Source organism: Gymnoscopelus microlampas (assembly GCF_963454915.1).
Source record: "Gymnoscopelus microlampas genome assembly, chromosome: 7".
Lineage (NCBI taxonomy): Eukaryota > Metazoa > Chordata > Actinopteri > Myctophiformes > Myctophidae > Gymnoscopelus > Gymnoscopelus microlampas.
This window is the reverse complement of record NC_139944.1, coordinates 28,520,554-28,548,480: the sequence shown is the minus strand read 5'-3', so window position 1 is coordinate 28,548,480 and position 27,927 is coordinate 28,520,554. Positions and strand designations below refer to the sequence as shown.

At 41.7% G+C, this 27,927-nt stretch overlaps 1 protein-coding gene across 1 annotated transcript in view; it reads right to left on the bottom strand.

Annotated features, from left to right (window-relative positions):
- cadpsa (Ca2+-dependent activator protein for secretion a) overlaps positions 1–27,927 on the bottom strand; it is a gene marked incomplete at both ends in the record, with an annotated part of 121,414 nt that overhangs the window by 30,935 nt on the left and 62,552 nt on the right. The window contains 10 exons of the mRNA XM_084061778.1: positions 2,197–2,324; positions 7,916–7,984; positions 10,144–10,267; positions 10,660–10,723; positions 11,580–11,681; positions 17,801–17,988; positions 18,242–18,378; positions 22,972–22,983; positions 24,364–24,579; positions 25,068–25,176. Coding sequence (XP_083917904.1) covers positions 2,197–2,324; positions 7,916–7,984; positions 10,144–10,267; positions 10,660–10,723; positions 11,580–11,681; positions 17,801–17,988; positions 18,242–18,378; positions 22,972–22,983; positions 24,364–24,579; positions 25,068–25,176 — 1,149 coding nt within the window. The remainder of the gene's footprint in view (positions 1–2,196; positions 2,325–7,915; positions 7,985–10,143; positions 10,268–10,659; positions 10,724–11,579; positions 11,682–17,800; positions 17,989–18,241; positions 18,379–22,971; positions 22,984–24,363; positions 24,580–25,067; positions 25,177–27,927) is intronic.

Sequence of the window (27,927 nt, the reverse complement as noted above, 5' to 3'; positions counted from 1 at the left end):
CTGAGATTGATGTTCAAAATAGTATTGCTTTATAATTTTAGCATTTATTAGTTATTATGGCAGCCTCTAACAGCACATGCTACTGGCTATTTCACAAAAGTGTGTATGTTTGATAGAACAACCATAAGACAGGGTAGCTCAATTATAATTGAGTGTTGCATGATAAAATGTGTGAAGTGATTTCACAAAAAACATCACAGTGTCAAGTCCTTCTTTGCATTGGCGAATAAGGTGAATAGAGTTGGGATAGATTTGGGTCCAATACACACAGACACTGCCCAAGTGCTTGCCATGTTCAGTAAGGGCAACACTATTGCTAGCTCAAGCTAACAAATGTTGTTACAAGCACTTGACCGGCAGTATGATCACACACTGAAAGGAGCATTAAGATTCATGATAAAGTCTCATGACCTCATTAATGACATGCACAGGTCAGGACTTTAAGGGAAGGAAGGCAGGACATTATGACCAACCAATATCAGTTAAAACAATCACGTACCTCTTTGCCCTTTTCAAATAATCCCCCGTGAAACAAACAAATAGTTAAAAAGCAGAGGAATTATGTCAATTTGCTTTGATCAAACACTGAACATTAGCATTTGACAGATAATGTGATGAGGACTGTGAAGAGAATAATATTTTGAGCACAAATAATGACTTAAAATGCATAAAATACTTAATACATAAACTGTGACATTTTCTTTCATCAGTGAAGGGTCTGTGCAAACAGAAGATGTCCATGCATCTTGTTCCTACACTGCTAACGCCTCACTAATTGGAGGTATTTCTGTCAGAAAGAGAGAGTCATGGTTTGTGTCAAAGCAGGAAGGAAGTGGGCTGGAGCTTTGACTTAGAACAGCACCCTTCACTCTGCTATGACTTGTCATGCGTATGGTGGCAGAGCCTGTATAGTCGCCACCAGAACGAGCAACTGTGAGGATATGACATACTGTACAAGGGAAGCCCTTTATGACAGAGGACTGACTCAAGCTGGTGGGAGGAGAGGGACTTTTCTTCCTGCTGGGAAGTGAGTGTGCAGGGATCCTCAAAACACCCATTCAGGGGCGAAAAAAACTCCCCCAATTAGGTAATTTTATCCTCTTTGGATTGTTCATGATAGCTCTAAAACAGGCGAAGCCGCAAGTCTGATTATGTATCTGTTAAAGTCATACTGTGTCACTTTTTTTAATTAAACAAACACAAGTTTTTTTTTAAATATATTTCACTGGTATATTTTTCACAAAGACACATTCCACATAAATGTGTTTTTTGTTGTTTTTGTTCTATAAATAAATACTCATTTTAATTGGGAGTCTCTGCCCCCTAATAAATGTATTTATTTATGTACAGTATATAGTGTATATATCTGGGAATCACAGTTATAATACACAACAGAGCTATCAGAGGTGTAACCAAAGAAGACGACTGAGATGGATGTTACACAGTGGGACTTTAAGCTAATAGCTAGGTCAAAGCAACTTGACCTACTTGGTCTACTGGACAGTCAGATGAACACATTGAATGGAGCCTCTACAGAGGGCATTCCCCTCATAAAAAAAAACTTTTCAATCAATAAATCATCACCCCATAGTACCGCTATATATTTGATTTTATTGATTGATTCATAATTCTTACATCATGCCAAGTGCTGAGCGACGGTTCACTGTGTCCAAGAGGTTTCTACTTTGTGACCCATGGACACGTGAAGCCTCTCTCTAACACAAGGGCCTGTACTATCACAGGCCAACATGCACTTATGAGATACACAGTAGAATTGAAGATCGATACTGTACCGAGTGATTTCCACTGCTTGGACTTGAAGCCTGTTTAATATTTAATAATGTTTAGTTTAATAAAGAGGCAAAGATAGATTCTTCAGAGTTGTTAACCACTTTCCACCTGGCGTTCCTAATTTGGGCAAAGTTTTCTATTTAAAAAAAAAATGCAAAAATAGCAGATCAGCTATTTTTGCGTGCAATAAAGTATATGTCAATTAGAATGTGTGTGTGTGTGTGTGTGTGTGTGTGTGTGTGTGTGTGTGTGTGCACGCGCGCTCATGCTTGTGTGTGTGGGTGCGCATGTGTGTATGCGTGTGCACGTGTGTGTGTGTGCATGTGTGTGTGTGTGTGTGTGTGTGTGTGTGTGTGTGTGTGTGTGTGTGTGTGTGTGTGTGTGTGTGTGTGCGCAAGAGTGTACATGTGGTACACCGCCACTGACCTCTGCATGGTGTTCTTCATTCTGTTGAAGCACCTCAATCACCAGCTCCGCCAGTCGAATTGTGTCCTCCAGTTTTTTGGCAGGGGTGACTAACCGCCCTACATTCTCTGGAGCAAAAAGTTCAAAGGTCAGAGCAGGCAGCCTTAAAGTCACTAAAGTTTCTTCACATTTATTTAATTTTGTCTCAAAAAATACCTTATCCTATATAATGGCTACTGTATGCATGCAATGTAATGAACATTAACGGTTAGTCATATGCACAGCATATTCAGGTGCTGGGTTGACAGGAAACTTGCAAAAAAAGACAGCACCCACACGCTATGTTCCAACTACACCTTTAATTTTCCAAATATCTGACACTTACCTCCAAGTGGAGCATAGTGAGTGTGTTATAAACCTCTTTTTTGCATGCAATTAAATAACGTTAGAGACAACTTAACAGCTGATAGGACTTGTTGGGTTTTCTTGGAGTGAGACATGTAAAGCTTGATTTATACTTAGTTGCACACTGGTGGTGCGCAAGTAAGTATAAATCAAGGGTTAGATTGAAGTATTGACACTGTACAAGACTGTCCAAGAGTTCAGAAACATGCATATTCACAAACTCACCCCATCAATGCTAAATTTAACTGATTAGATATTGGATTTAGATTTAGTCTCTAAAAAGGTCCTTAGTTTGGTCTACAGTCTTAGATATTAGAATCAATCTCAACTTAAAACAGTAAAAGCATATAATGTATGAAGTTGTTATATTATGACAATATAATTTGAAATATATTTTTAAATGGGAGTGGTTTCAACCTTAACATTTTCTATACACATTGAAAACACTGGAAATAGCAAAAGGTATAAAGTCTGTAGAAAGTCCCGCCTGTCACTCTACCAATGCTTCACAGTGCAGTAATGAGTCCATCCAAAGAACAAATAATGGACGTTATGATACAAATTAAAAGAGACAAAAACAAACGGGCAAGTTCCACATTCATCATGCAGTAATGTGATGATTATGTTGCACAGTTCTGCCTATTATTCATCTACCGGCTAGCCACATCCACACCTTAACTGTTGCATTGCAATTTGACTGTCACAGTCCAATGAGGGTGCCATTTAAAAACTACCTTCGGTCGGAGTCAGATGCAACCGCTGCAATCAAGACAGGCTCAATCACATTTCAACCTGCTCAATGTAGGAAGCGAGATTGCATTTTGATTGCGCTGATAAGAAATAAACACGGGGCTTCACTTATAGAATGATGCTATCTGTGACTATACTGCAAATCAGGGGTTCTCAAAGTTTTGGGGAGTTTGACAAACTTGTATCAGAATTTAGCACATTCTTGAACAATGTCAGTCACTTAAGCATTATTTTGTGGCAGCTGCCCACAAAGAACTTGATTATTATGTAATTCACTATGATTTGGCAAATGGTCATGTAAATTATGTTGCTGGACTGTACTGTTGGTAGAATATGTTTAACTAAGTACATTTCCCATGAGAAACAATGAGAAGCCTTGTGTTCCATTTCCAGTAGATTACTATTGTTTTGGAGAAATGCACTGACATTTTATTACCACATTAATCATCACATAACCGCACAAATTGTTTTTGCGGGCTGCCACAGGCCTCACTTTGAAAACTCCTGCTGTAAATGAAACAGCATAATGAATGTTAAATCACTTCAAGTGTGTTCAATTTATTGAGTGTGTGTGTGTGTGTGTGTGTGTGTGTGTGTGTGTGTGTGTGTGTGTGTGTGTGTGTGTGTTCACACATGGTCGTGTGAATAAAATAAGTGCGAGGGAGCAACTGAACATTGGTTCAGTGTTTTCTTTCCTTACTATGAAGTCAACACCATCATACTACACTGATGTACATTCAAAACTTAAAAACACAACAGCATTTCTTGTAGTGTCCTTTCTACACTATAATGCATACAGTACCTACCCAGGCACCCACACACATACACACATGCATAGTTGTCATCAGGGTTTGATTTAAAAATGTAATTACAATTAAAAAAATGTAAACGGATGGGGGGGACATTTTCTTAACCCCCTATATACATCTTTGTATGACAAAAATAGCAGATCTGCATGCTCTCAATGTGTCACAATGCATTGTGAGCTTGTAGATCTGCTGTTTTCGTTATTCTTGAATTTAAAAATATATATATATTTTGATACATTTTGACAAATTTGCCTCAACTAGGGACAGTAAGGTGTTTTTTTAATTAAATTCTTAAATTGTGATGTATCAAACATAAATACTGTATCAAACAAAAATGTAATCCCAAAAGGAAATGCGTGTTTGCATTGTATTCAGCCAGCCAGAAGCAGAGATAAAACATATCAAAAGCAGAGACATGGATCCCCCCGCAGCAAATCAAACCCTGATTCTTAGGAGATGCATTGGCTGACTTCAGAGCCACAGCTCCATGAAGCACGCCCACTGACAGAGTACCCTATTCACATACTGGCCCCTTCACTCTTAGGGGTAGTAAACCACCCAAGTATAATGCGTGTATTATTCGTGTACGCTATTCCAAAGGAAGTGTCCCACCCCCAATCGCTGTGATTGGCTGAGGCGTGCAGAGGGAGCAGGTGAGGTGACACACGGAGGGAGTGCTTTAAAAAGTCATGCGTTTGTTCTAAAACCTTGCACAAATGCAAGATGTTGCACGAACCAACCGAGCGCTCCCCAAAAAGATTTCCATGGGAAATGACAAGTGTAATGCAAGTTCAATATGGCAAGTGTATACTGTATGGTGTGGAATGAATAGTTAGGCAAATTAATTGCTCTACTGGACTACATTAATAGAAATTAAATAGCTTGAATACAAATACAAATCCTTGTAACATAGTAACGTCAAAGAAAGTTATATGGTTTGTGCCTTTGTCATTATGTTATGCTATTTGACAAAGTGCTTAGAACATTCCCGTTGCTGCATCTTCAAGGTGTTTCTGTTTTTACAGGTGCAGGACTTGTAAAGTACATTTTCAACTGATTTAATCAAGAAAGACTTACCAGCCTTACGTATATATCCACCATCTTTCATTTCAAAGTGAAAAGAAAGAGCATACAGTAGCTGTCTGCAGTAAAGAGCTGATAGCGATCAGTGTGAAGCTTAATTTATACCCTATGTCGTGAGCCGAAAATAGCAGATCGGCAATTTTCGGGGTGTGACAAAGTATAACTTGTGCTTTATCCTCAACTTCAGACTCATCATCAAAATGTGTCAAAGCTAGAATGATATCAGTACTAGTAGGTACAGGAATACATCCGAGATTCCTCTTACTTTTCAGGTGACATTTCTAACACAATTTGTAACACACAAGGAAAGTGTTTTTCAGGTCAAATTAACCTCCTGGAGAGGAGGGTTGCAATAAATTAGTGATTCTCAATATTTTTAAGGACCCCTGGGGGTCCCAAGACCCCACATTGAGAACCACTACAATAAAGCACTGCACTCACTCTGTATCACTCTGGCAAAATTATATTCCGTCTTATGAAAAGTGCAAAGTAGATGTGCTCCAATGCGCACGTGCGTGTGTGTGTGTGTGTGTGTGTGTGTGTGTGTGTGTGTGTGTGTGTGTGTGTGTGTACGTAGGCCTATGTATGTGTGTGTGTGTGTGTGTGTGTGTGTGTGTGTGTGTGTGTGTGTGTGTGTGTGTGTGTGTGTGTGTGTGTGTGTGTGTGTGTGTGTGTGTGTGTGTGTGTATATATATATATATACACACACACACATATACATATACACACACACACACACACACACACACACACACACACACACACACACACACACACACACACACACACACACACACACACACACACACACACACACACACACACACACAGTATACAGACTGAGTATACAGACTGACTGTGTGTATGTATATACGGTATATATACACACACATTTAAAATATATATATACTGTATATATATATATTTATTCTGTATCAGACAGAAACAGGGGAGGTGGTGAATTTTGATACAGGTTTATATGCACTGCATCATTGTGATTATGCTGACAGCACATTAACTGGTTGAGCTGAATATTTTCATTTAGCTATGAAAATAGCAGTTTAACAATGGTCTCTTGCTGCAGCAATAGGCCATTGTTAAACTGATGGGAGAACTATGAGGGTTGGTCCAGTGTCAGTGCTAGGAAACTGCAGGGTAGGTAGGAAGCCATATTGTTTTCCCCACTATAGTTGGGGAAGAGGATTGCTTGTTTTTAACACCTCAACAAGGCAGGCTTGAGGCCCAAGGAGGCCGCTATTATAAAATGCCCATGGATAGCAGCATTTGGCCACGTGCGCCAATGTGTGCGCCGTCTGAGTGCACAGTCTGAGTTGAAAAGCCGTTGTGGACAGAATTGTTTACCACGTGAAGCAAAACAAGCGCCCCCCCCGTCTAAGCCAATCACAGGCTGAGTCCTCCCCAGCCATTCCCTAGCCATAGAGGGGAAAACAATATGGTGGGTGGGAAGCGTAACGCTGTCACAATGTTCCTGAACTTCCAGTAACATTGAGTTCTGTCAGGAAATGAATCAGGAAGGTTGCGAGAGGTCATGCTAGGGTTTTAGCTAAGTTCAGGGATGTTCTAGTCGGGGATGGGTTACATAAATACAAGAGACTATGTGAACAGCACATCACCTGGATCCTTAAGTTTTTTCTGATTTTTTTCCTCTGAGAGAGAGAGAGACAGAGAGAGAGCGCCAGAGCGGGCAAAATCATTTCATGGATGGAGAGAGGGGAGGACCGGAAAAAAGGTTTCAAGAAGAAATGGAGAAGAAGATAAAAGAAGACAAATAAATTCAACAGCGTGTAGGAGGGAAGAGAAGAAATGAAGGTAGCTGAGACCCTTTAAAGGCAGGTCACTCAGCATGTATCCAGAAATGCTTGGTCAAATATCTCCAAGATTGTAATACAAAATATCTTCTTTATTTATGTATAAAATAAATAAAAAACATAGCAAAAGCTGTCAAAATAGTTTCAACAAGTTAATCTTCTGAAGTTCCCTTACAGCACAGAGACACAACATGTTTCCACACGCTGCTCCCATACAGTATCTCTTTGTCACTACATCTCAGCCAAACCATACTAGACCTGATTTTCTTTTCATGCTAAACATCTGCAGAAGACAATACAATGTCTTTTGGAGTCAGGGTGTGGATATCCTTTTACTGCTGAGGTGCCTCTCTACCATGTACCATGATCTTAAACAGTGAACGGGTTTACACAAAAGCAAAGTAAAAATGCATTCAAATCACAGACAGACAGAGAGAGGCCATGCCCACACAGCAAAACTTATATATTATACATGGGTACATTTCATTTTTTACTTAGAAACATATGAAATACTGTACTGTATATATATATGTTTTTGTTTTCTGTAAGGGCAGGACACAAAAGAAAATGACAGATACAAGGACATGGACATTTTTTCCCCCATAGATCAAACCAATCGGTTTACCAGGAAGTGTTTACGCAGACAGAAGCAACAGATTCAAATAGACCAAAGGACTCCAAGAACGAAGAAAAGACACAAAAGACAAAGAGACATGGGTGAGAGTAAGCAACAGGAAAATATGAGGTAGCTTCTAGTGCAAATCGTGCAGAAAGTTCTAAGAAAAAAAGGCCATTGGAGCGAGAGGGCGGGATGGCGTGGGGTGGGGTGAGGAAGGTACTCACGAATGGTTAAATCCATGACTTGAGACGCCAAGCAGAAGACAGGGTGCTCATACATCTCTCTCTTTTTCCCTACAGAGAGAGAGGGAGGATACCGGGGCATGCAAGAGGCCGGGGTCAGAGAGGACGAGCACAGACTGTACCGTTGTGAGGCCATGTGCCTGCAACCAGTAAAATCCTGGTCATTTAACTCTGACGGCGTGCAAATGCAACCGAACACACCCTACAGGTAGGTCCGTTTGGTTCCATCTGTAGCGCTCAGGATTTTACTGTGTGGCGGAGAGGGGAGAGAGAATGGATGGTCCCTCTATTTGTATGAGAGATGGGGAAAAGTCTGAAACCTCTTAGTTAACCCACGGTTGAGGAACAAACTAACATGAGGAAAATAATTTGGGGAGAATTTACGATCCCAACTGAGACACTAAAGGTTAGTTTTCCTTAGCGTCTTCAGTGTGGTGATGGTATTTCTTTACAGGCATCAGGTAGAATTGACCGCTTAAGCTGGAAGTGTAGTTACTAATTACACACGGTAATTGTCTTTAAATGTAGTGTACAATGCTATTGAATCTTTGAGGCACACATTTTATATGCCCCATTTGTGACATGTTGGTGTAAGAGATACAACAGTCTCCCAGTAATACACAATGTCTATGATGCCTACTAAAGAAAACCCATGCAACAGATAGAAACGCTGAATTGCCATGAGGGGCAATCCCATCATTCCTTGTGTATTGGCCAACCCCGTTTCCAAACTAACTGAGAATGCCAGTAAAGCCAATAGACAAGGAATACAGAGGGGAGGCAGTGAGAGGAAGATGAAGATTGTCTGAGAACAAGGGAACAGAGAGGGGGAGAGGAAAGCAGAGATAGGACAGGAGAAGAAAAGGGTCACCCCAACTACTAGGCAGGCCATAGTTGAAGACAGAGAAACAGATCAGGACTCAGGCTGGAAGAAGCTGAGGCATGGTGGACGAGATCAGCATAAAAAGGATTGTGGGGAATTGAATGCATTTTTACTTACTGTAAACATTGCTAAGTAAACAGGTTGTTGGACGTACATCAAACACTGCAATCGTCATTTTGAGACAAGAGATATCAGTGGCAAAAAAAAATAATTTGAAATCTGATAACAAGCCTCAAAAGAGGGACCTTTTCAGCAGCTGTGGAGAAAACAGTAGGGTTAGAGAGATGGTAAACAAAGCACCACTCCAAACAAACTCAAAATGTTAGGAGCACCCACCGAAATGTAAGAAGCACCAAAAATGTATCTTATTTGTTTTCTTTACTTTTTTCTGATAAAAAAAACAACAATGATAACAGTACGGTTTACAAGTAGCATACAAGCAGCATTAAAATACACGATAGGCCACCACTGGGGCTTTAGGGAGCGAATAATATCCTGGGGTCAGGATTTCAAATGTTTTCCCGAATCTCTGTCCCTGTTCCATTCATCTCTTCACTGAGACTGTGAGGCATACAATGTCTCTAGAGGAGGGCCCTCTACACTGACTAATTCCAATCACATCTTCAACTGTGGTTTTTATTTCTTCTCTTTGAATACAAAAAAAATGAAAAGAGAAAGAAACAAGGGAAAAAAGCAACTACTGTACAATAACAACCAAAATGTCTTAGTATTACCCAGGGCAGGAATTTCATGGAGGCCACAGTGGCCACAGTGGCATTGATGCCCGCCCTGGCTGTGTGCCAGCTGATTTCACGATTTTCTCCTTAGCTTTTTTCCTGTCAATGGATTTTAGACACCAGTGTCTGAATTCTAAAATTCTTTATTTATTTTGCTGATAGCTATACTATGCATTTAAAATGAAATTGTTTTATTTTATGGCATTGCTGCCCTGGCATTTGGCCTTTGTGCCCTCAAAAAATGGACTGCACCAAAGGCCAAGTGGCCTTGCCCCTAAAACAATGAAATTATTACCCTGACCCCACCTTACTCATTGCTTCACCTGGGGACGACAGCAAGAAAATAAAACAAAATATATATTCCTGATCTTTCCCCTGCCTTCCTGAAATAAATAGCAATCAATACATACTTTATTCCACAATCACTAGGAAACTGTATCTTTTCAACTGACAATGCTGCCCTTCTGTGCAGAAACTCTGAATTCTCACATGTGGATGTGATCATTACACTTTGTCACACAATTGTTGCGTCATCCACAACAGAATTTACCTACTGTCCACGTTTAGTCAAGACAGTGATGATGACCTACCTTCTAACTTGGCGTATTCAGACAGACGCTGGTAGTTCACCAGTGCAGCCTGCTCCAGGCATCTACGGATCATAGCTTTCACTTCTTCCTGAGGAACTGGGGTCACTATGTCTTTCATCAGAACCTTCAAACACAAAATGACAAGAATAAGGCTTTCCATTTTCTCTGTAAACATAACTCTTTTACAGCAGTGGTATTGTGGATCAGTGCCAACTTGAAAAATCTCGATAAAGATGCAATCCACAGCTTTGTTTAGTGAATAAAACATTATTTGAACCAAGAGTATGTCAGTATTGTATGTTTTTTTTATTTTTTTTATGTGCTATGGACCACCTTAATAAAGTTTGATTGAGTACAACTAAAACAACCGCAGTGGTTGTAGTTGGTCTCATTGCTCTTCTACTGAGAAATTGAAAGATACGCAGATAGATTAGACAGACAGACAGACAGACAGACAGACAGACCGACAGACAGATGGATAGTATATAGATAGATAGACAGATAGTTAGAACATACCCTTTCGAGGAGGGACAGAGTTGCTTTCAGTGCTCCTTCAGGCCGACCAAACGGAAAGCAGTATCTGTGAAGGCAAGTATGGCAAACATAAAAGCATGCATTTTAAATACACTGACTAAGTAATTCGAGGTCACACCATCCCGATCACAGCAAATCACAGAACTTTCTTTAATCATTTGACAGAATCTCCTTGTGACCCAAACTAGAGAAAATAGTCGATCTTCAAGCTCACAACGTGTCACAATGCGACAAGTTGTGAGCTTGTAGATCTGCTATTTTCACATGTCATGGAATTTCTTACATTTTTGTATGTATGAATTTGAAATGTTATTATGTTTTAATGTTTTGAAATAATAATAAAATGATAACAGTGTCGGTTATTTTCTTGTGACCCACAAAAATGGGTCTGCGGCCCACAAATGGGTCCCAACCCAGTGTTTGGGAAACACTGGTCTATATGGTTTATTATACGCCTGATAAAATACTGAGTGGAGCCCCACTTCCTACATCTGACCAAAGCTGAGACCCCCAACACATGCACACATTTGTGTTTTTCAGAATGAACGTAACCACTTTAGCCCTTGTATTATTCTCATACAATGAATAGCAAAAATAGCCAATCTACAAGCTCAAAACGCATCATATCGAGACACGTTGGGAGCTTGTAAATTGGCATTTATTTTACTTTTGGAAAATAAATTACAATAATGTTTTATATTATGACAAGTTGGACTGATATCACATTGCAGAACAGTACAGTACAGTACAGGCAGACAGTGGATGAAAGCAACTTAAGATTTTGTAAAACAATTCGTAAATCATTTTGGACTAACTCCAAACAAACATGGCCTGAGTTGTACCCCCCACCACCCGAAGGGACCCCGGACCCCAGGTTGGATAACACTGCTTGCAGTTCCTACCTGAAGTGTGTGATCTGATTCTCCAGAAGAGCTCGCAGCCTCTCTTTGATCTCCTCAAAGTGTTCCTTCTCCTCCACCGTCACTGTACCGATGCCATCGGGTCTGAAAGACAACAGGCCAAACCTGCTTCATGCACATAAGAAACATCTATAAGATACAATTTAACAGGAAATCTTAAGACTGTCGCGAATACTCTGGTGTATTCTCGCTTAGATTACTGTAATGCCTTGTACTCTGTTCTCAGCCAAAGCTTAATACATCAAACCACTGACCTACACTATATGTTATAAGAATAATAAATCTGATGACACTGTGAGAAATGTATCTTTTTTTCATTTAAAAATATGCTAATGCTTAACTACTGGCAAGGTTTAAGCTACCACAACAAGGCAATAACTTCTGCTGTCTTGACAATAGTTATCATACAGCAAGACCATCTGCTGTATGGCCAAAACATACAGGTGGCTATGAGAGAACACTGACACAATATCTGTACAAACTGGAGGAGTCTGTCTGCCATGAGTGTTGACACTGAGCAAATTGGTATCCCTCTTCTCATAATGGTGCACACGCACACGCACACACACACACACACACACACACACACACACACACACACACAGGGTGTGAGGTGGGGGTAGCTCCCCCCACTTGCTCACTGTATTTCACTAATAACATATTTTGTGTGTGTGTGTGTGTGTGTGTGTGTGTGTGTGTGTGTGTGTGTGTGTGTGTGTGTGTGTGTGTGTGTGTGTGTGTGTGCGCGCGCGCGCGCGCGTGCGTGTGTGTGTGAAAGATAGAGTGTCATGTCTTTTGCTTCTCAAGCCCCCCCGTCATGACCACCAGTACAGCGCCTCTTCTGTCACATGCACTCTGCTCACAGTCTACCCAGACCCCAGCCATGTCACAAACAATAAGGAGACCAGCCTTTTGCACACTCACACACACACGCACACACACACACACACACAGCTGTTTCTAATGATAAAATACAATCGGCTACTATGTACAGTATTTATCAAAGTAATTGTGTCTGAGAGAGAAAAAGCATGACACAATGGTGTGTGTGTGCGTGCATGCGTGCGTGCGTGCGTGCGTGTGTGTGTGTGCGTGAAAACAGAATTATACAAGACTGAAACAAGAAATTACTGTTCCCTCTGACGACGTGACAAAATCAGATGAGAAGAAGACTTCACACTAATTAAGTCCTGCGGGGCCTTGTCCGCAGACATGCTCTGTTCCGTGTCGACAATTTCGTCACTATCGGGTGGAAACCTTGTATGTCCCAAACAATTACTTTTCAGAAAATTAAAAGAAATAAGCTGTTCCAATGGATCCAATGTAGTTTTGTTCAGTCCTCCCAAGATCTTGCCAATACGTTTCTTTGGTTCAATATTTATAAAACCCACAGATAGACTTTCACCTTAAAATGTTTGAGGAAATCATAAAGCAGATCTGCAAGCTCATGTGTCGCATCGCGAAAAAGCATATACGGTTTAAATACGGAGATACAAGGTTTCTGCCCGACAGCATCGACGTCCCGTCACTGGCGAGGAGCATGCACCCACAGAGGCAGCTAGGAGACGTTCATAATTGATCTACCTGCCTCTGATTGGCTTTCTAGCAGGGGGGCGGGCCAGGTTCAAATAACATCCAAAACCATGATGGAACAGTGACCTCGGTAGCTCACTGTTTTAAGAAGACATTAGGTCCATATTCCCAAGATCATGCGTTTAAATCCCACAGCGGGCGTACTTTTTTTTTAAACTCCGAAGCATGTCCCGACAAACGTTAGGTTAGTGTGAGGCATATATAGCAAAATCACTGCCATTTTGGACTGAAAAGCATGCATTCAAGTAAAACACATGTGGGGTTTCTTGTCATCAGCGAGCTTCGCCTGGTATCTCTGGCATGTTCCGGGGAAATCCCTCCCTTACAGCTCTCCTGCTGCTAGCCATAATTTCTTCAACTAAATTTACAACACAACCCCTGATTCCACTGCGAGCTGGACAGAAGTCAAGTCCTGACACTTCATCAGAATTAAGTTGCCTGGGAGAAAATGGGGAGTAAATATTATTTACTCTCCATTTCCTCCCAGGCTACTGGCTCCAACTTACAACAGTCCACATCACTCGTGGCTTCAGGCCCAGCAGGCTATTAGGAGGTGGGGGAGGGGGGGGGCATGGTGTATATGTGTGTATGGGCAGCGATGGGAGCGGAGTTGGTGGTGGTGGTGGAGGGGGGTGTCTGGTGTGGTCTGACGTGGAAGAGGCACAGGGGGACACACAGTGGGACTGGCAGGAGAGACACTGGGCCGTCGCATATGACGACCTGTCATCCTGTCATGCCTTGACCTCCAGGCACACACAGTGGCTGGACTGGCATGGTCCCCCTCTCCTTTACCGTCATGACATGTGGACATATATGCCTGAATATGTTTATTATTATTATTATTATTATTATTAGGTATGGAAGTGTGTCTTTCTTCTATGCATTCCTATTTCAATTTCAGCCCTGATCTGCATCACTCCATTATTTGTATTCATCATTCTACCTCTACCCCCATTCCATCCACTTCCTTCCTTCTCTGCCCCCCGCCCCCCCAACTCTCTCTATCCCTCTTTTTCTCTCTGTCTTGAAGCTAGTGTTGTCCATCTGTCCATGCTGATCAGAACAGGCCTCAGTCCTCAGTCAGCCCCATCAATGTCTGTCAGACCGATGGAGGATGGGGAGATGGAGGGAAGGATGGATGGATGGATGGATGGATGGATGGATGGATGGATGGATGGATGAATGGATGGAGGAACGGACATATAGACGTAAGAGGGTCTGGGGTGTGTAGATGTCAAAGCAGGACACACTGACAGACAGCCCGCCCTGACCCTTGCCCTCGGCACTGGAGTGGCCCTCGTTTATCTTTCTTACAGCCAGTGGTGGACAAAGTATACTCAACCCCAGTACTTGAGTCAAAGTATATAGATACTCCTGGTCAAATATTACTCAAAAACAACTGAACATTGCTCTGTCAAATTTGGACTTGACTGAGTTTAAGTACTTGAGTACTTGCTTTTAACAATTCACTTTCAAACATGTTTGGGGTCAATTTAACGTCTCCTCAGGCTTTTGTGAGCACCCCAGACAGTTTTTAAGGTGCTTGATTCAATATTTTGATATTTGATATGAATTTGATCAGACACACCCCCTTCCTATAATACAACCCCATTGTAAGTTCAAACTCCATGTTTTAACCATGTTAGACTCATTGAAAACACACGTCCTTGGTTCTGGTGACTGATAATGTCCTTCAAATGCGTATGGGGGACGGGTCTTTTTCAAAAAATGTCTCATCTATTTTTTAGCGGCGCTAGCCGCTCTATACCTTTAGGTATAGAGCGGATATTAGCCCTCTATACCTGGCTTTTGCGTCAACGTTCTGATTGGTCAGGCTCGCCAAGGTTCTGATTGGTCAGGTCCGTCAACGTTCTGATTGGTCAGGCTCGCCAAGGTTCTGATTGGTCAGGTCCGTCAACGTTCTGATTGGTCAGGTCCGTCAACGTTCTGATTGGTCACTATTCATGACATCACTATGTTACTATTCATGACATCACTATGATGGTAGTTATCCACAATCCACAATGGCTCAAGAGGAACCCTTGCCGAGGTGATCAAAGACCAACATGAAAAGGTCATCAAACTGATGGTTAGATTTGATGAAGAATATCAAGGGGAAAACAAACGTAAAACACAACCTGCACTCCAATTCAAGTACTCTGGTTGTACACCAGTGGAACGAGTTCAATTCACATACAGCCTGTCAAAGAAGCAAACCCATGCGTCGAGCTCTGCAACAGTCTATCAATTCCCACTAGTACTTTGCTATGCGGCAACATGCCACAAGTTCCAAGGACAAGAAATTTCCAAACCCCAAACAGCAGCTATGGACTTAACAACAATATTCCAGCCAGCCATGGGATATGTCATGCTGAGCAGAGTCCCTTCCTTAGAACAACTCTACATCATCAACCATCTACCAAAAGAAAAGCTCCGTGCAGATAAAAATGCCATGCAGGAACTGAAGAGGATGGAGAGTGTGTCCATTAACATCAAAACCCTACAGAATGGGAAAAGACACATGAGTGGGCTGTGAAGGTGGCAGCTCTCAACTGCCATTCCCTAGTACCGAAATTGGAAGAAATTAAAGCAGACCCTGTTCTGGCTTATGCTGACATTATATGCCTCAGTGAAACATGGCTCACACACAACAACTATGTCCCATCTCTGCAGATTGATGGGTTTTCACTCCATCTAAACAGTATTGGACATGGCAAGGGATTAACCACTTACTACAGAACAGCAACACTAAAACATCACACAGATTTCACGAGTGACACGATGCAAATCACCATGATGGTCTCAACAGACATAGACATAATCAGTGTCTACAAAAGCAAAGGACATACATCCTCGATCCAGAATTTGACACGGTTAATCGACCCATGATCATTGATCAGTTTTTGCCACTTACCTTGGAATGCATTTGGTGATTCGCTTCCAATGGCACTATTTAGTGCCACTGGAAGCCTTGAATTTTTTTTACAGAGATTTAATATTGTTTCTCTAGTATTTCTCTGTGTGTACGTATGTCCGTGTCTATGTCCAGGTGTATGTCCATCCTTATGTTCGTCCTCTGTATTCTTATTAACTGGGGTATAAACTAATATTGATATTATATATTAGATATTAATATTGAAACACATATCTATGACAAAATGTACCAAAGGCGCCGCTACCTTCACACAGGTGTGATTTTTATAATTTTGGGGGGAAATGGAATATTTTCTGATAAAATTAATATTAAATATCTAAATACTGAATCAAGCAACTTAAAAACTGGGGTGCTCACAAAAATCAGAGTAGACATTAAAATGACCTCAAACATGTTTGAAACATGTATTCAAAAGTACAAATTACAAAGTACATTTTCTTTTTTATATTATCAATACATTTCTGTATTAAAATAGAACATTTTCCAAAATAATTCAATGATTTTCCAGAACTTAAGTGAAAAAGTACAATATATTTTTTAATTATTTTTTGTTTTTGTTTTTTAATTAATTAATAGTCATGAGTAAAACATTTAAATACTCAAGTCAAGTATACTCAGAAAAAGCACAGTAAAGCAAATGTACTTTGTTACTGTCCACCACTGCTTACGGCTCACTCAACAGAGACGGCCAACTGTGATGCGAACTGTGAAGCCTGATTTATACTTAAACCTTGCTGATCTACAAGTCCACAATGTGCATATCATCATGTCAAATCATAATGCGGGCAAATGCTGTAGAGCCTTGTGAACCAAGTGGATACAGAGTTCAGGAAATGGCTGCTATGTAATACTCAATGCCCCCCTTCAAAAGTCAACTAAAAAGGTCAAGGGACTTTCTCTTGATCTCAGGTGACTGAGATGATAATACTGCATGACAAAGTAAACATCTTAAGACCTACACCAGTCAAAATATGTCTGCATTTTTTCATAGTTCTGTGTATGTTCCCATTCCCCCATTGGAATTAACTCCATAGATTACTGAAGTACTTACCTTCTGCTTCCAGAGGAATTCTGGGACCTGACGTCCTTTTTCTTCATGAACTCAATGATTTTGTGTTGGTTCTTAGCAGTAGGGGTAGTAGGGGGATCAGGGACAGAGGGATAAAGAGCTCTTTCGAGTTCGGCCTGAGATACAGGCCAGCTTAGCAACTCAGACACTCGCTCTCTAGTTTTGGTATTATGGAAGAGTGTGGTTCATGGGAATGAGGCAGGGGGGGATTACATGAACCCAAAACAAGGTAAAGGGAAAAAAGAGACAAAGAGAACCAAGAAGATTGAGCATGCAAACGATGTAGCAAAGTAACAACGAAGAATGGATTAAAAGAAAATGCACCAAATAACATAAATAGTACCAAATGAGAATGACACTTAAATCGACAAAACATAAAGACAGAAGTTCATGGGTAACAGAAAATGTGTTTGAAATCAAGTTCTTAAAAGTGCAAAATTAATGGTGAGGTTGTGAAGAGTCATATCAAACAAAACCAAAACGGTTTATTAAATTCTATACAGTGAAACCTGTTCTAATTGCAGGCGACAAAGCTAGCTGTGCTGAGATAGCAGTACCAGCAGGGAGATAAAACTTTAGCCGTAGCTGTGTTTGCGTCCTGCCTACCTGTTTCCGTGTACATGTGAGGCACAGAAGGCGAAGCTGTAGTGTAGCAGAGTGGGGTCGATCATGGCCCCGTTCTCCGCTCGCTCCAGGAGATCGCTGAGGTAACAGAGATGTCTGTGGCAGCCTCTCACCCCGTTACGAGCACAGTACTCGTCCATGACAAACACTTGACCTGGACTGAACCAGCCCTGGAAAACACACACACACACACACACACACACACACACACACACACACACACACACACACACACACACACACACACACACACACACACACACACACACACACACACACACACACACACACACACACACACACACACACACACACACACACACACACACACTTTATTATTTATTGTATCTTTTCAACGCAGACCTTCAGAGCCAACTGCAAGTTGTTCTTGATCAGTGGTTCTAGGTTTCAGGGTTTCCTCACCAGACAGGAGTAGGAGTCATTCAGCCTATGGTCCAAAGTGAGGCGCTGCACCAGCTCAAATAGAGAGCAGTGGTCAAAGTTACAGGGGTTCGCTGAAATGAACTCGTCCATGCCATGCTTCTGAGCCCGGTCAGCGTCTGTGGACGCCACCACCCCCGGAGCAGTCCAGGAGAGAGAGCGAGAGCGAGAGAGAGAGAGATAGAGAGAGACAGAGAGACAGAGAGACAGAGAGAGAGAATGACAGTAAGAAGTAGTCCGAGGAATGAGATCCTTATTTAACACATTAGGGAAATAATATTCAATCAAAACATTCGCCATCTCATCAGACTAGTTTAGCATGAATGCATATTGATTTACATTTAGGATTGATCAACAGGACTTAAGAGTTGAATGGGGCTGAAAAGGATTTTCCTGCTGACAGTTTGCTCGAATATAACCTAAATTAAAGTTGTCAGTTTTGATTGAATAAGTCTCTCAGGGCATAAAGGTAAAAAAGGGTGCGGGGGTGTAAGTCTCACAGGCAGCTCTCAGGAGGTGAGTAGAGGTCTAAAGGTTAGTACTACTGGTTAGTTATCACATGTGAGGGCTCAGGTAGATGTGAGTTATGTTGACATTCTGTTCATGCAGAACCTTACCTAAAAGAAAAGGAAAGCCAGTGGACCACTGGTGCAAAAAGGCTTATGACAAGGGTTGATCCGACTGACTGAAATAAAATTTCCTACAGCCATGTGTGCTAACCCAACCCACACCAAAGTGGGGTCGCGGGAAGATGCCGTTTTCTTTTTAATCAAGAAACAAAAAAAAACACAAAAAAAAGATTGATGGAGTCGCCAAAAAATATCCCTCATAACATGGGGTCGTGGTTTAAATAAAATGGAGAACCCCTGGCCTAAACCCATAACACCATCCCTTAATTCTCTTTCCAATAGAGGTATCCTACTCTACACACTCCGTCCCACCAAAGAGCCTGTGGCCGTGGGACCCCTGCAGTGGCCCTAATTAATCACTGCCCAGAACATCCCATTGCAAGCCTGGGACGGGGTCCTGCTGTGGGGGGCACTCTGGCTAATCTTCTTTGTCCCCATAATTTGAGGCTTTGAATAAAATTTCCCAACAACTTTTCTCTTGCTTTCCCAGTTAGCAGGCAAAGCTAAGGCAATAGGCCTAATCCTGACATCAGGGTGCTAGTTTTTGTCTCTCTGGTTGTAGTCTTGCGTGGTCTCGCTGCCCTCCAAATGAAGGTCTGGGGAAACTAATTTCAAACAGTGGATAGAATGAGCAAGCAGCACGCTGGGGCCTGTTGTTCACTTGATATAGATGGTAGATATCGTTAGCCTCATATAGCATAATTGCCAAACTCACTTTTTGGTGAAATTGACATTTTTGCCTAGCTCCTACTCTCCTAACATTGCTGCATCATTGTGCCTTATTGCCTCTGTCCTAAACCAATCAGAATGCTTGTTACATACCAGAAATTAATTAGGCAGAAAGTGCTTTTAAGTTAACTTTTTGACTTAGGCAGAAAGTGATTTTTTTGTAACAAGCATTGTAATAGGCTGAGAACATTGGCAATAAGGCAGGATGAATTAGCAGTGTTAGGAAAGTAGAGTTAGGCTGATATAAATAAAGGCAAATAAACATGATGTGACTTTTGCAAAAAGTGTTTTTTTGGTTTTGTCTCTCCTGAAAACCTTACAAACATGAGTTAGGCAGTTATGCTATGAGGCTAACAACATGTTGTTTACTTTTATACAGATGCTAGATATACTGTTGACTTGTACATAGATGCTAGATATGTTGTTTAGTTGTATATAGTACTAGATACTAGATATGTTGTCTATTCGTAGATAGATACTAGATATGTTGTTTACTTGTACATAGTTGCTGCTAGATAGAAAGTCAAAAATGAATCTGGCATGATGAAATAAGATCTAGTCTATAGAATGCCACATATAGCAAATCAATCCTGGGATTTGTCAGCTGACGTCCCTTCACCACCGAGTGACGGCACCCCAGCTGTCAGTCAACAGGAACAAAGCGCAGTGGACTCTCTGCTCAGAAAACACGCCAACGGTGTCCCCTGTCCAAGTCACCCCCCAAAATCTATAAGGTGACATTGCGGTGCCCCTTTGGTCTGTGGCTAGTGGCCTGTCAGGTCCATTTGATTTGAGTGAGAGGGAGTGGAGGCATGAGGGTTGGACAGTAACTTGCAGTGACATTAGTCACCCCTGTCTGTCTGGGCTGGGCCATGGAAGGAGAGGTCCTGACAATGATTGACGGCTGCTACTCATTTATAGATCCAAAACCCAGCTCGCGAGCAGGAGGCAAGAGGGAAGTCAGGAGGGCAGCGGGCAGTGCTGGTGGTCACAAAGCATTTGGGGCTATTTAGCATGCAGCTTGTTGTTTTTTGTGTGTCTTTTTCTTCTGATGGACTGGCCATCAAACATGTACAGCGCCAGCACAGCTGCAACAACCACAGCTGTCCACACACGTAGCAGAAATACATGGGCGTCAGTTTGCACACATGTACATAATGTGGACACACACACACACACACACACACACACACACACACACACACACACACACACACACACACACACACACACACACACACACACACACACACACACACACACACACACACACACACACACACACAAAACTGTATAGCTTAAGGTTATGTTTTGTTTGCTTTCACTTAAATGCAGGTAAAGCAATTTGTATGCATTAATCAACCATATGATTTCATTTTAATTTGTACTTATAGTAAGCAGTAAACACAACAAACTTTAAGTCTTTAAGTGTCTAATTTAAGGTACGGTGCATTTTATTTAGAGTTAGAGTTATAAGGTGTGTTGTGCTATAGTGATAGTATACTTCACCCGTAGAGGAGGGAACATCCACAACCTCTTACTGAAAAGGGAGGTACATTGGATAAGCACCCTCCACTACTAAATGAATGAGGACCATTATTGGTAAATTGGTAAATGACCATGGGGGTGAGGTGATTATGATGTTAAGTGGTCAGATGGGTGGTGAGATTTAAGTGGGCCCTGATCCATAAAAGGTTGGGAACCACTTAACTAATATAGTTTTGATGTGAAATACTGCCACGTGTTGTCTATTTGTCACGCACTCGGTGTGTAGGGACCTTAAAGGTTGTGGAGCAGCAAGCTGTTGTGCAGACATTTCCTTTTGATCTTGTAACTTTGTCCTGCACCAGCACAAAAAATGGATGTACGTAACATTCTTGTGAACTAGTAGCTGTAGTGAACGACAACGATGTCCTTTCATACACACGACAAGAGCAGCATGGATACATGTGGAGACTTTCATATAGTGAAGAAAGACAGCAGGAGATAGAAGTGGGGCAGGTGGTGAACAAGTGTTGTACTACACCAGATGTGTGACTGTGGTGTCAGACTCTAACACCACAGTCACACATCTGGTGCAGACAATAACCTTTAACAGTTAGAGGTTATTGTCAGAGTGTCGGCCTTTCTGCAAAGCAGAGACACGGACCAGGAAGTGGTGTCACAACACTTACCTCATCATTAGAATTTAATATTACTCTAGGTGCGTATTTGCCAACATAATTTGCCATTAAAGCAAGCAACGAAAAACCAAGTAATAAAGAAGTAAATGAAACCCTCTCGAATGGAAATGGAAAATATTGAAAATATGATGTTTAAGTTATGACCCAGACTAGCTAATAATTACTGACCGTTAATATTAACACATTGGACATGCTGCACAGTGAGCATTGCACTCAGTAACTGTCATTGGTCGGCAAAAAAAAGAAGAAAAAAGCTCTACTGTTTCTTTTTGTTTCGCTATGATTTAAGGTACTCTATTTGGTTTTGGGGGTCTTATTTGTCATGTTATATTATGCATTGCACCAATCCAGGTGTGAACTGCAAAGTAGTTATTTGGTAACATTTTTGTCTGATTGCTTCCCAAAATAATTGTGCAGCTATCACACTGTATTATTCATGGCACGGCACTTTTAACTTGGTAATTACCAGCTGCTGAGACCCAGTGGGACTCCAGTGGTTGTGTCAAAAACAGCTTGTTCAAAATAATTCACTTACAGACGTGCTGGATGCACACTGCCTACTGCCACTGGCAAATACAAAAGTATTTATTTATTTAAGACATTCCCTTATGTATATTTGAGTTTGTGTATTTGAATCTGTGTTTAGCTGTAGGTGTATGTATGTGTGTGACTGTGTGTGTGTGTGTCTGTGTCTGTGTCTGTGTGTGTGTGTGTGTGTGTGTGTGTGTGTGTGTGTGTGTGTGTGTGTGTGTGTGTGTGTGTGTGACGGACATGAGTGGGTCTATCTGTGTGTGTTTTCTGTTGTGAATTATTTCATGGGTGTTTTGGTCCGATCATCCATATAGTTTCTCCCAATAATAGACACACACTGGTAAAATGCAGTAAAACTATTCTAAAATCCCCCAAAACAGGGGCAGAGCTGTCCTGTGACACAACATCTCTGGTGGACAGGTGGCAAATATGCAAACAGAAGCCAGTTTGAACCAACGAAGACCAAGTCAGGTTAGCATGCTTCCTAAAACTACAAAGTGTGGAGGAGCGTGACACTCCTTAAGGGTAGAGGAGGATTTAAGATGATATATGAAAAGAGGCAAACGTAGCGTGGCAAAGAAAGAAAGAAAGAAAGACAGAGAGAAAGAGAGAAAGAAAGAAAGGGGAGGAAAGCACTTACCCTTCAGTCCAGCTACAAGATAGCAGAGTGGGGTGGGGGAGTGAAGAAGAAGAGGAAGCGGAGAAGGAAGAAGTACAGAGACACATAAAGACACAGAGCAGCCACTGCACACTTCAACACTTCAGCTTTTCAACAACAGTGACATAAAGCACAGAAGCAAAATCAGGTGTAAAGAGAGAGAGATAGGGAGGGAGGGAGAGAGAGAGAGACACACACAGAGATAAATAGCGAGGGAGGGAGAGAGAGAGATAGAGAGTGAGGGAGAGAGAGAGGAAGGCAAATAGAGAGCGAGGGAGAGGGAGACGGTAAGAGCTCAACACCTGTACGTGAGCAGCTCAGTGTGGACACGGGGAAAGAAGTGGCAACGGAACATAGAGACTGGAGAAGGAGGAAACATGGTAAGTGATCTGACAGGTAGCATGAGAAAAACTACAGTGACCCCAGGGCTACACTGTGAAAAGTGAGTTTACTGCAGACGTAAAATATGTTGTGTGCACCACACATCTTGAAAGATACAGTCACTCATCCAAGCTACATGTACACCCCTGTGAGCATAGAAGCTATACTTTTATGCACTTACCGGTGTACACAAATGGCCAACAAAGTTATACATACTTGGTTGGGCTATTTCAACATAAAAAGGAAATTAATAAAAAAGAATCAGGCTTTCAGTATACACTGTACAATTGCTAAACTAGAGGCCATTCACCCCATTACAGGCCATTAAGATGAGATACTTAGAACTTCATTCATTTCACATTACCAGCCATTAACTGCAGGCTATGCTATTATTATCTCAGCAAGAATAACGAATAGCTGCTTTCCCGAGAACATTTCTTTTATAGACTTGCGCAGCCTTGTGTAGCAGCAGGAACATTTTTATGTGCTGCACATGCATCACACACGCACGCTCCGATGTAGCCCCAGGGTAAGGAACCAAAAAAGAGAATGGAAAAAACTAAGCAAGATATGGACGAAAGAAATGCTTTCTTATATATATATAGATGAAATATTATAGAAGTGAAAATCTGCAATAATTAAAAGCTTCTTTTTTTTACAGTTTCAGTCTAGAGAGTCGATGTTTTTTTCGTTTTTTTTTTGACTAACCTAACAGAGTTGTGGTTTGTGTGGACCCTTTATAACACATTCATATGAAGTCTGTCAGAAGGTACTAAAATAACGCAACTCAATCAATCAAGCTACTTCAGCATTTCCCATGTCGTAGAATTAGAAAAGTAGGTGTAAACATTCTCCCCAGAGAATGAGATGAGTCAACTGATCGAATGGGTGAACTTCTGTGAATACATCACATTCGTATGAGTCGGACTCAAATCACTGAAGTCAGTTGGAGCTTCCTATAAGCTGTAATGTGAAAAGGGGTTGAACACATACAGAACTGGGAGATGGGTGCGTCGAGCTGCACGGCCCCCGTGCCGCCTCTAGAGTTCAGCTTCTGGACCTGGGTTGGGGGGATGGGTTTGTGAGACTGGCCGGTGGCCCGGTACATGGCCTGGACCCAAAGGATGCGGTCCTGCTCATCATCGCTGGCAAAGATCACAGTGTCTCCCTCCTTCACAGCGTTGAAGAACGTCCGACCGCCATCCAGACCTGCGGTGTGGAGAGGGTCACGATACATCAACACATTCTCACAGATGGGCGTCAGTTATTGCTGCTCTGTCATTTTCACTCCGTAATGCGTCACTCCCATTATGCAGAATGTCCCATTTCAAGTTTTCAAAATGTATAAAAATCTTTTGAAAATAGCAGATCTACAAGCTCGTAGATGGTAGATCTGCCATTAGATCTGCTATTTTCAAATAGCCGAAATATATAGATAGCTTAAGTGGTTAATGCATGTTTAGTAATAAAAATCTAAATCTAAAAAGTAACTAGTAACTCAAGTTTTCAAATGATTGTAGTGGAGTAAAAGTACAATAGTGTCCTCTGAGATGTAGTGGAGTAGAAGTAAAAAAAAATGGAAATACTCCACTAAAGTAAAAAATATCTCAAAATTGTACTTAAGTACAGTACTTAGGTAAATATACAGTACTTAGGTAAATGTACTTGGTTACTTTACACCATTGGTCAGATGTTACCTGGCTGAGGGTCGGTATAGTCCACAGTGTATCCATCCAATTGGAGGAGTTCCACAGGCTCCGCCTTCTTCTCTCTGTAGCTGCACATGGCGAAGGTATACTGGCTGACCTGAAGAGAAGCACACAGCCTTTTCACACGCAGCAAGTATATGTTGGTATGTAGACGCACAGTAAAATCCTATGTGTTCATTTGACTCTGACAGTGTACAAATGAAACGAAATGGACCTGTATGGGTATGGGCCCATTTCTTTTCATTTGTACACTGTCAGAGTTACAAATAGTACCCCCCCGCCCCCCATGGAACATCCTAGAGGAGGTATTTAATGTGACGTTTACTTTGTTCTATACATGCTAGCAATTCCTTCTTGCGAACAAATTATCCAAAAAAAAGATTATTATTCGATTCATCAAAAAGTAATCGACAGAAAATAAAAAATAATGGATAGTTGCAGTATGTAAGCTACAACTATGGGAACAAAATGTATTCTAACATGAGATTAACAGTAAATGTATGTGCATGCGTATGTGTATAGGCTACCGTACGTATGTGTATATAATGTGCATGCTAATTACACAGGCGACAAAACAAGGGAAGGAAATCTATACCATGCACATTAAATAGTACTTTGTGTGCCCAGTGAAGACATTGTGTCGAGAAACCGATAACACATATTGGAACAAAAATCTTTGGTTGTGTCTGTGTGTATGTGTACACGTGCTTGTGTTTATGCATGCGAAAAAGGGAAGCTTTAGAAAAGAGTACGTGACAGCTGTTACCCTCTCATTGTGTGTGTGTGTGTGTGTGTGTGTGTGTGTGTGTGTGTGTGTGTGTGTGTGTGTGTGTGTGTGTGTGTAAATGATAATCACATTATAATAAGCTGAATGAAGTGTCTGGATCGGGGGGGTTAAACTATGAGAGTTGTAGTGATGATAAAAGTGGTGTTAATGGGTGTTCATGACCAGCAATAATGAGTGTATACACCATGTCCATGTCTTTATGCAGGCCCTCATTTCAGCTCTAATAGGAATGAAAGAACCAATCAACAAAGCTGCCACTGAGCACATGGCAGCTGGGAAAGTGTGTGTGTGTGTGTGTGTGTGTGTGTGTGTGTGTGTGTGTGTGTGTGTGTGTGTGTGTGTGTGTGTGTGTGTGTGTGTGTGTGTGTGTGTGTGTGTGTGTGTGTGTGTGTGTGTGTGTGTGTGTGTGTCTCACACTCTCTCAGCAGTGTGCTGATGAGACCTGCGGCCGACTAGGGCAGTGGTTCTCAAACTTTTTTCTCATGTGAGTGAAGGACCCCCAAAATGATACATATTTGGCTGCGGACCCCCAACTCATATTACGTGACAGGGGTGACAGTGACCCCCAAGAAGCAAAAATCGGAGTTAAACATGTTCGCTTTAAAAATATATCTATATTCAAAGATATTGCCCAAATGTTCACGATTTTTCAAAAATAGCAGATCTACAAGCCCACTCTGTGCCGCGCAATGAGCTTGTATATCTGCTATTTTTGAATAGCCATAACATATGGTTAAAGTGGTTAAAATAATGGCGACGCTAATTTAGTAACTAATTTAGCTGGGGACCCCCTGGTACACTCTCCCCCCCCCCCTCCCCATGGGTCCCCGGACCCCACTTTGAGAACCAATGGCCCCAGGGCCCCTGCAGAACCCAACCAACTCTTGGGTGGCCTATTGGCCTCCAGGACGTCCCACGGGCTCATCAGAGTCTTAACTACCCACACCACCCCCACTCATCATTTCCTAATTGTAAGCCCAACTCCCCAAATTTTAAGTATAGCATTAAACACACACCTTCCTGTCTCCCAACCTCCATTCCTCATCATCTGTTAACCCATTAAAACCGGAAACGCATCTGTGTAACCAGACTAACCACCATTATTTTATACTTATAAACAAGACCCCAGGGACTTTTTTGTGATCCTTTTTAGCCTAAATGTCTTTCTATTGTCGTTTACATTTCTGACTAATAAAGTATTCAATCAATCAATAAAAAAGTATTCAATAGACATACTGTATGGGGCATATGCATCAGGAGGCCCGACCAATATGGCGTATATACACACAACGCACTGTAACGCACTTTACACAGGCTTGCCTAAGACAACTACTGAGGGGCTGCAACTCATTCAAAATGCAGCAGCCAGAATCCTAACCAACACCAGGAAAAGGGACCACATTACCCCTGTACTTGCATCCTTGCACTGGATCTCTATGAAGTTTAGGATAGATTTTATTGTCTCCGCCAGGAGACATTGTTTTCACTTTCCGTCAGCCAAGCTAACATTGGTCAAGCCTCACGTGACACGTGACAATACGGTGAAATAGTGTGATCTGATTGGCTAGTGACGTATAACGGCCTATAAATACATGTGTCACTTTGAAAGAGTCTGTGCCTCTTTCAAAGTGAGGTAAGACAGGAACAATCACGAAATGGCTGAGAAATGGCGGATACTGTAACAATTGGATAGGACACTTACACAGACAGGACAGATAGGACACTTACACAGAGATAGGACACTTACAGAGACAGGACGGATAGGACACTTATACAGACAGGACGGATAGGACACAACACAAGTCTGCTGGCGGAGACTTGTGCTCCGAGGAGCACTTTTTCTAGTTTTACTTGTTTTTAAAGCCTTGAATGGTCTCTAGTACCTTCCTATATGTCGGATTGCCTGCAGAAGTATGTCCCAGGCCGCCCCCTCAGGTCACTCGGTGCTGGACTGCTGACAGAGCTATCGACAAATGGCAAGAGACATGGTGATGCTGCCTTTGGTAGCTATGCACCAAGGATGTGGAACTTACTCCCCCTGCATATCAGACAGGCAACCTC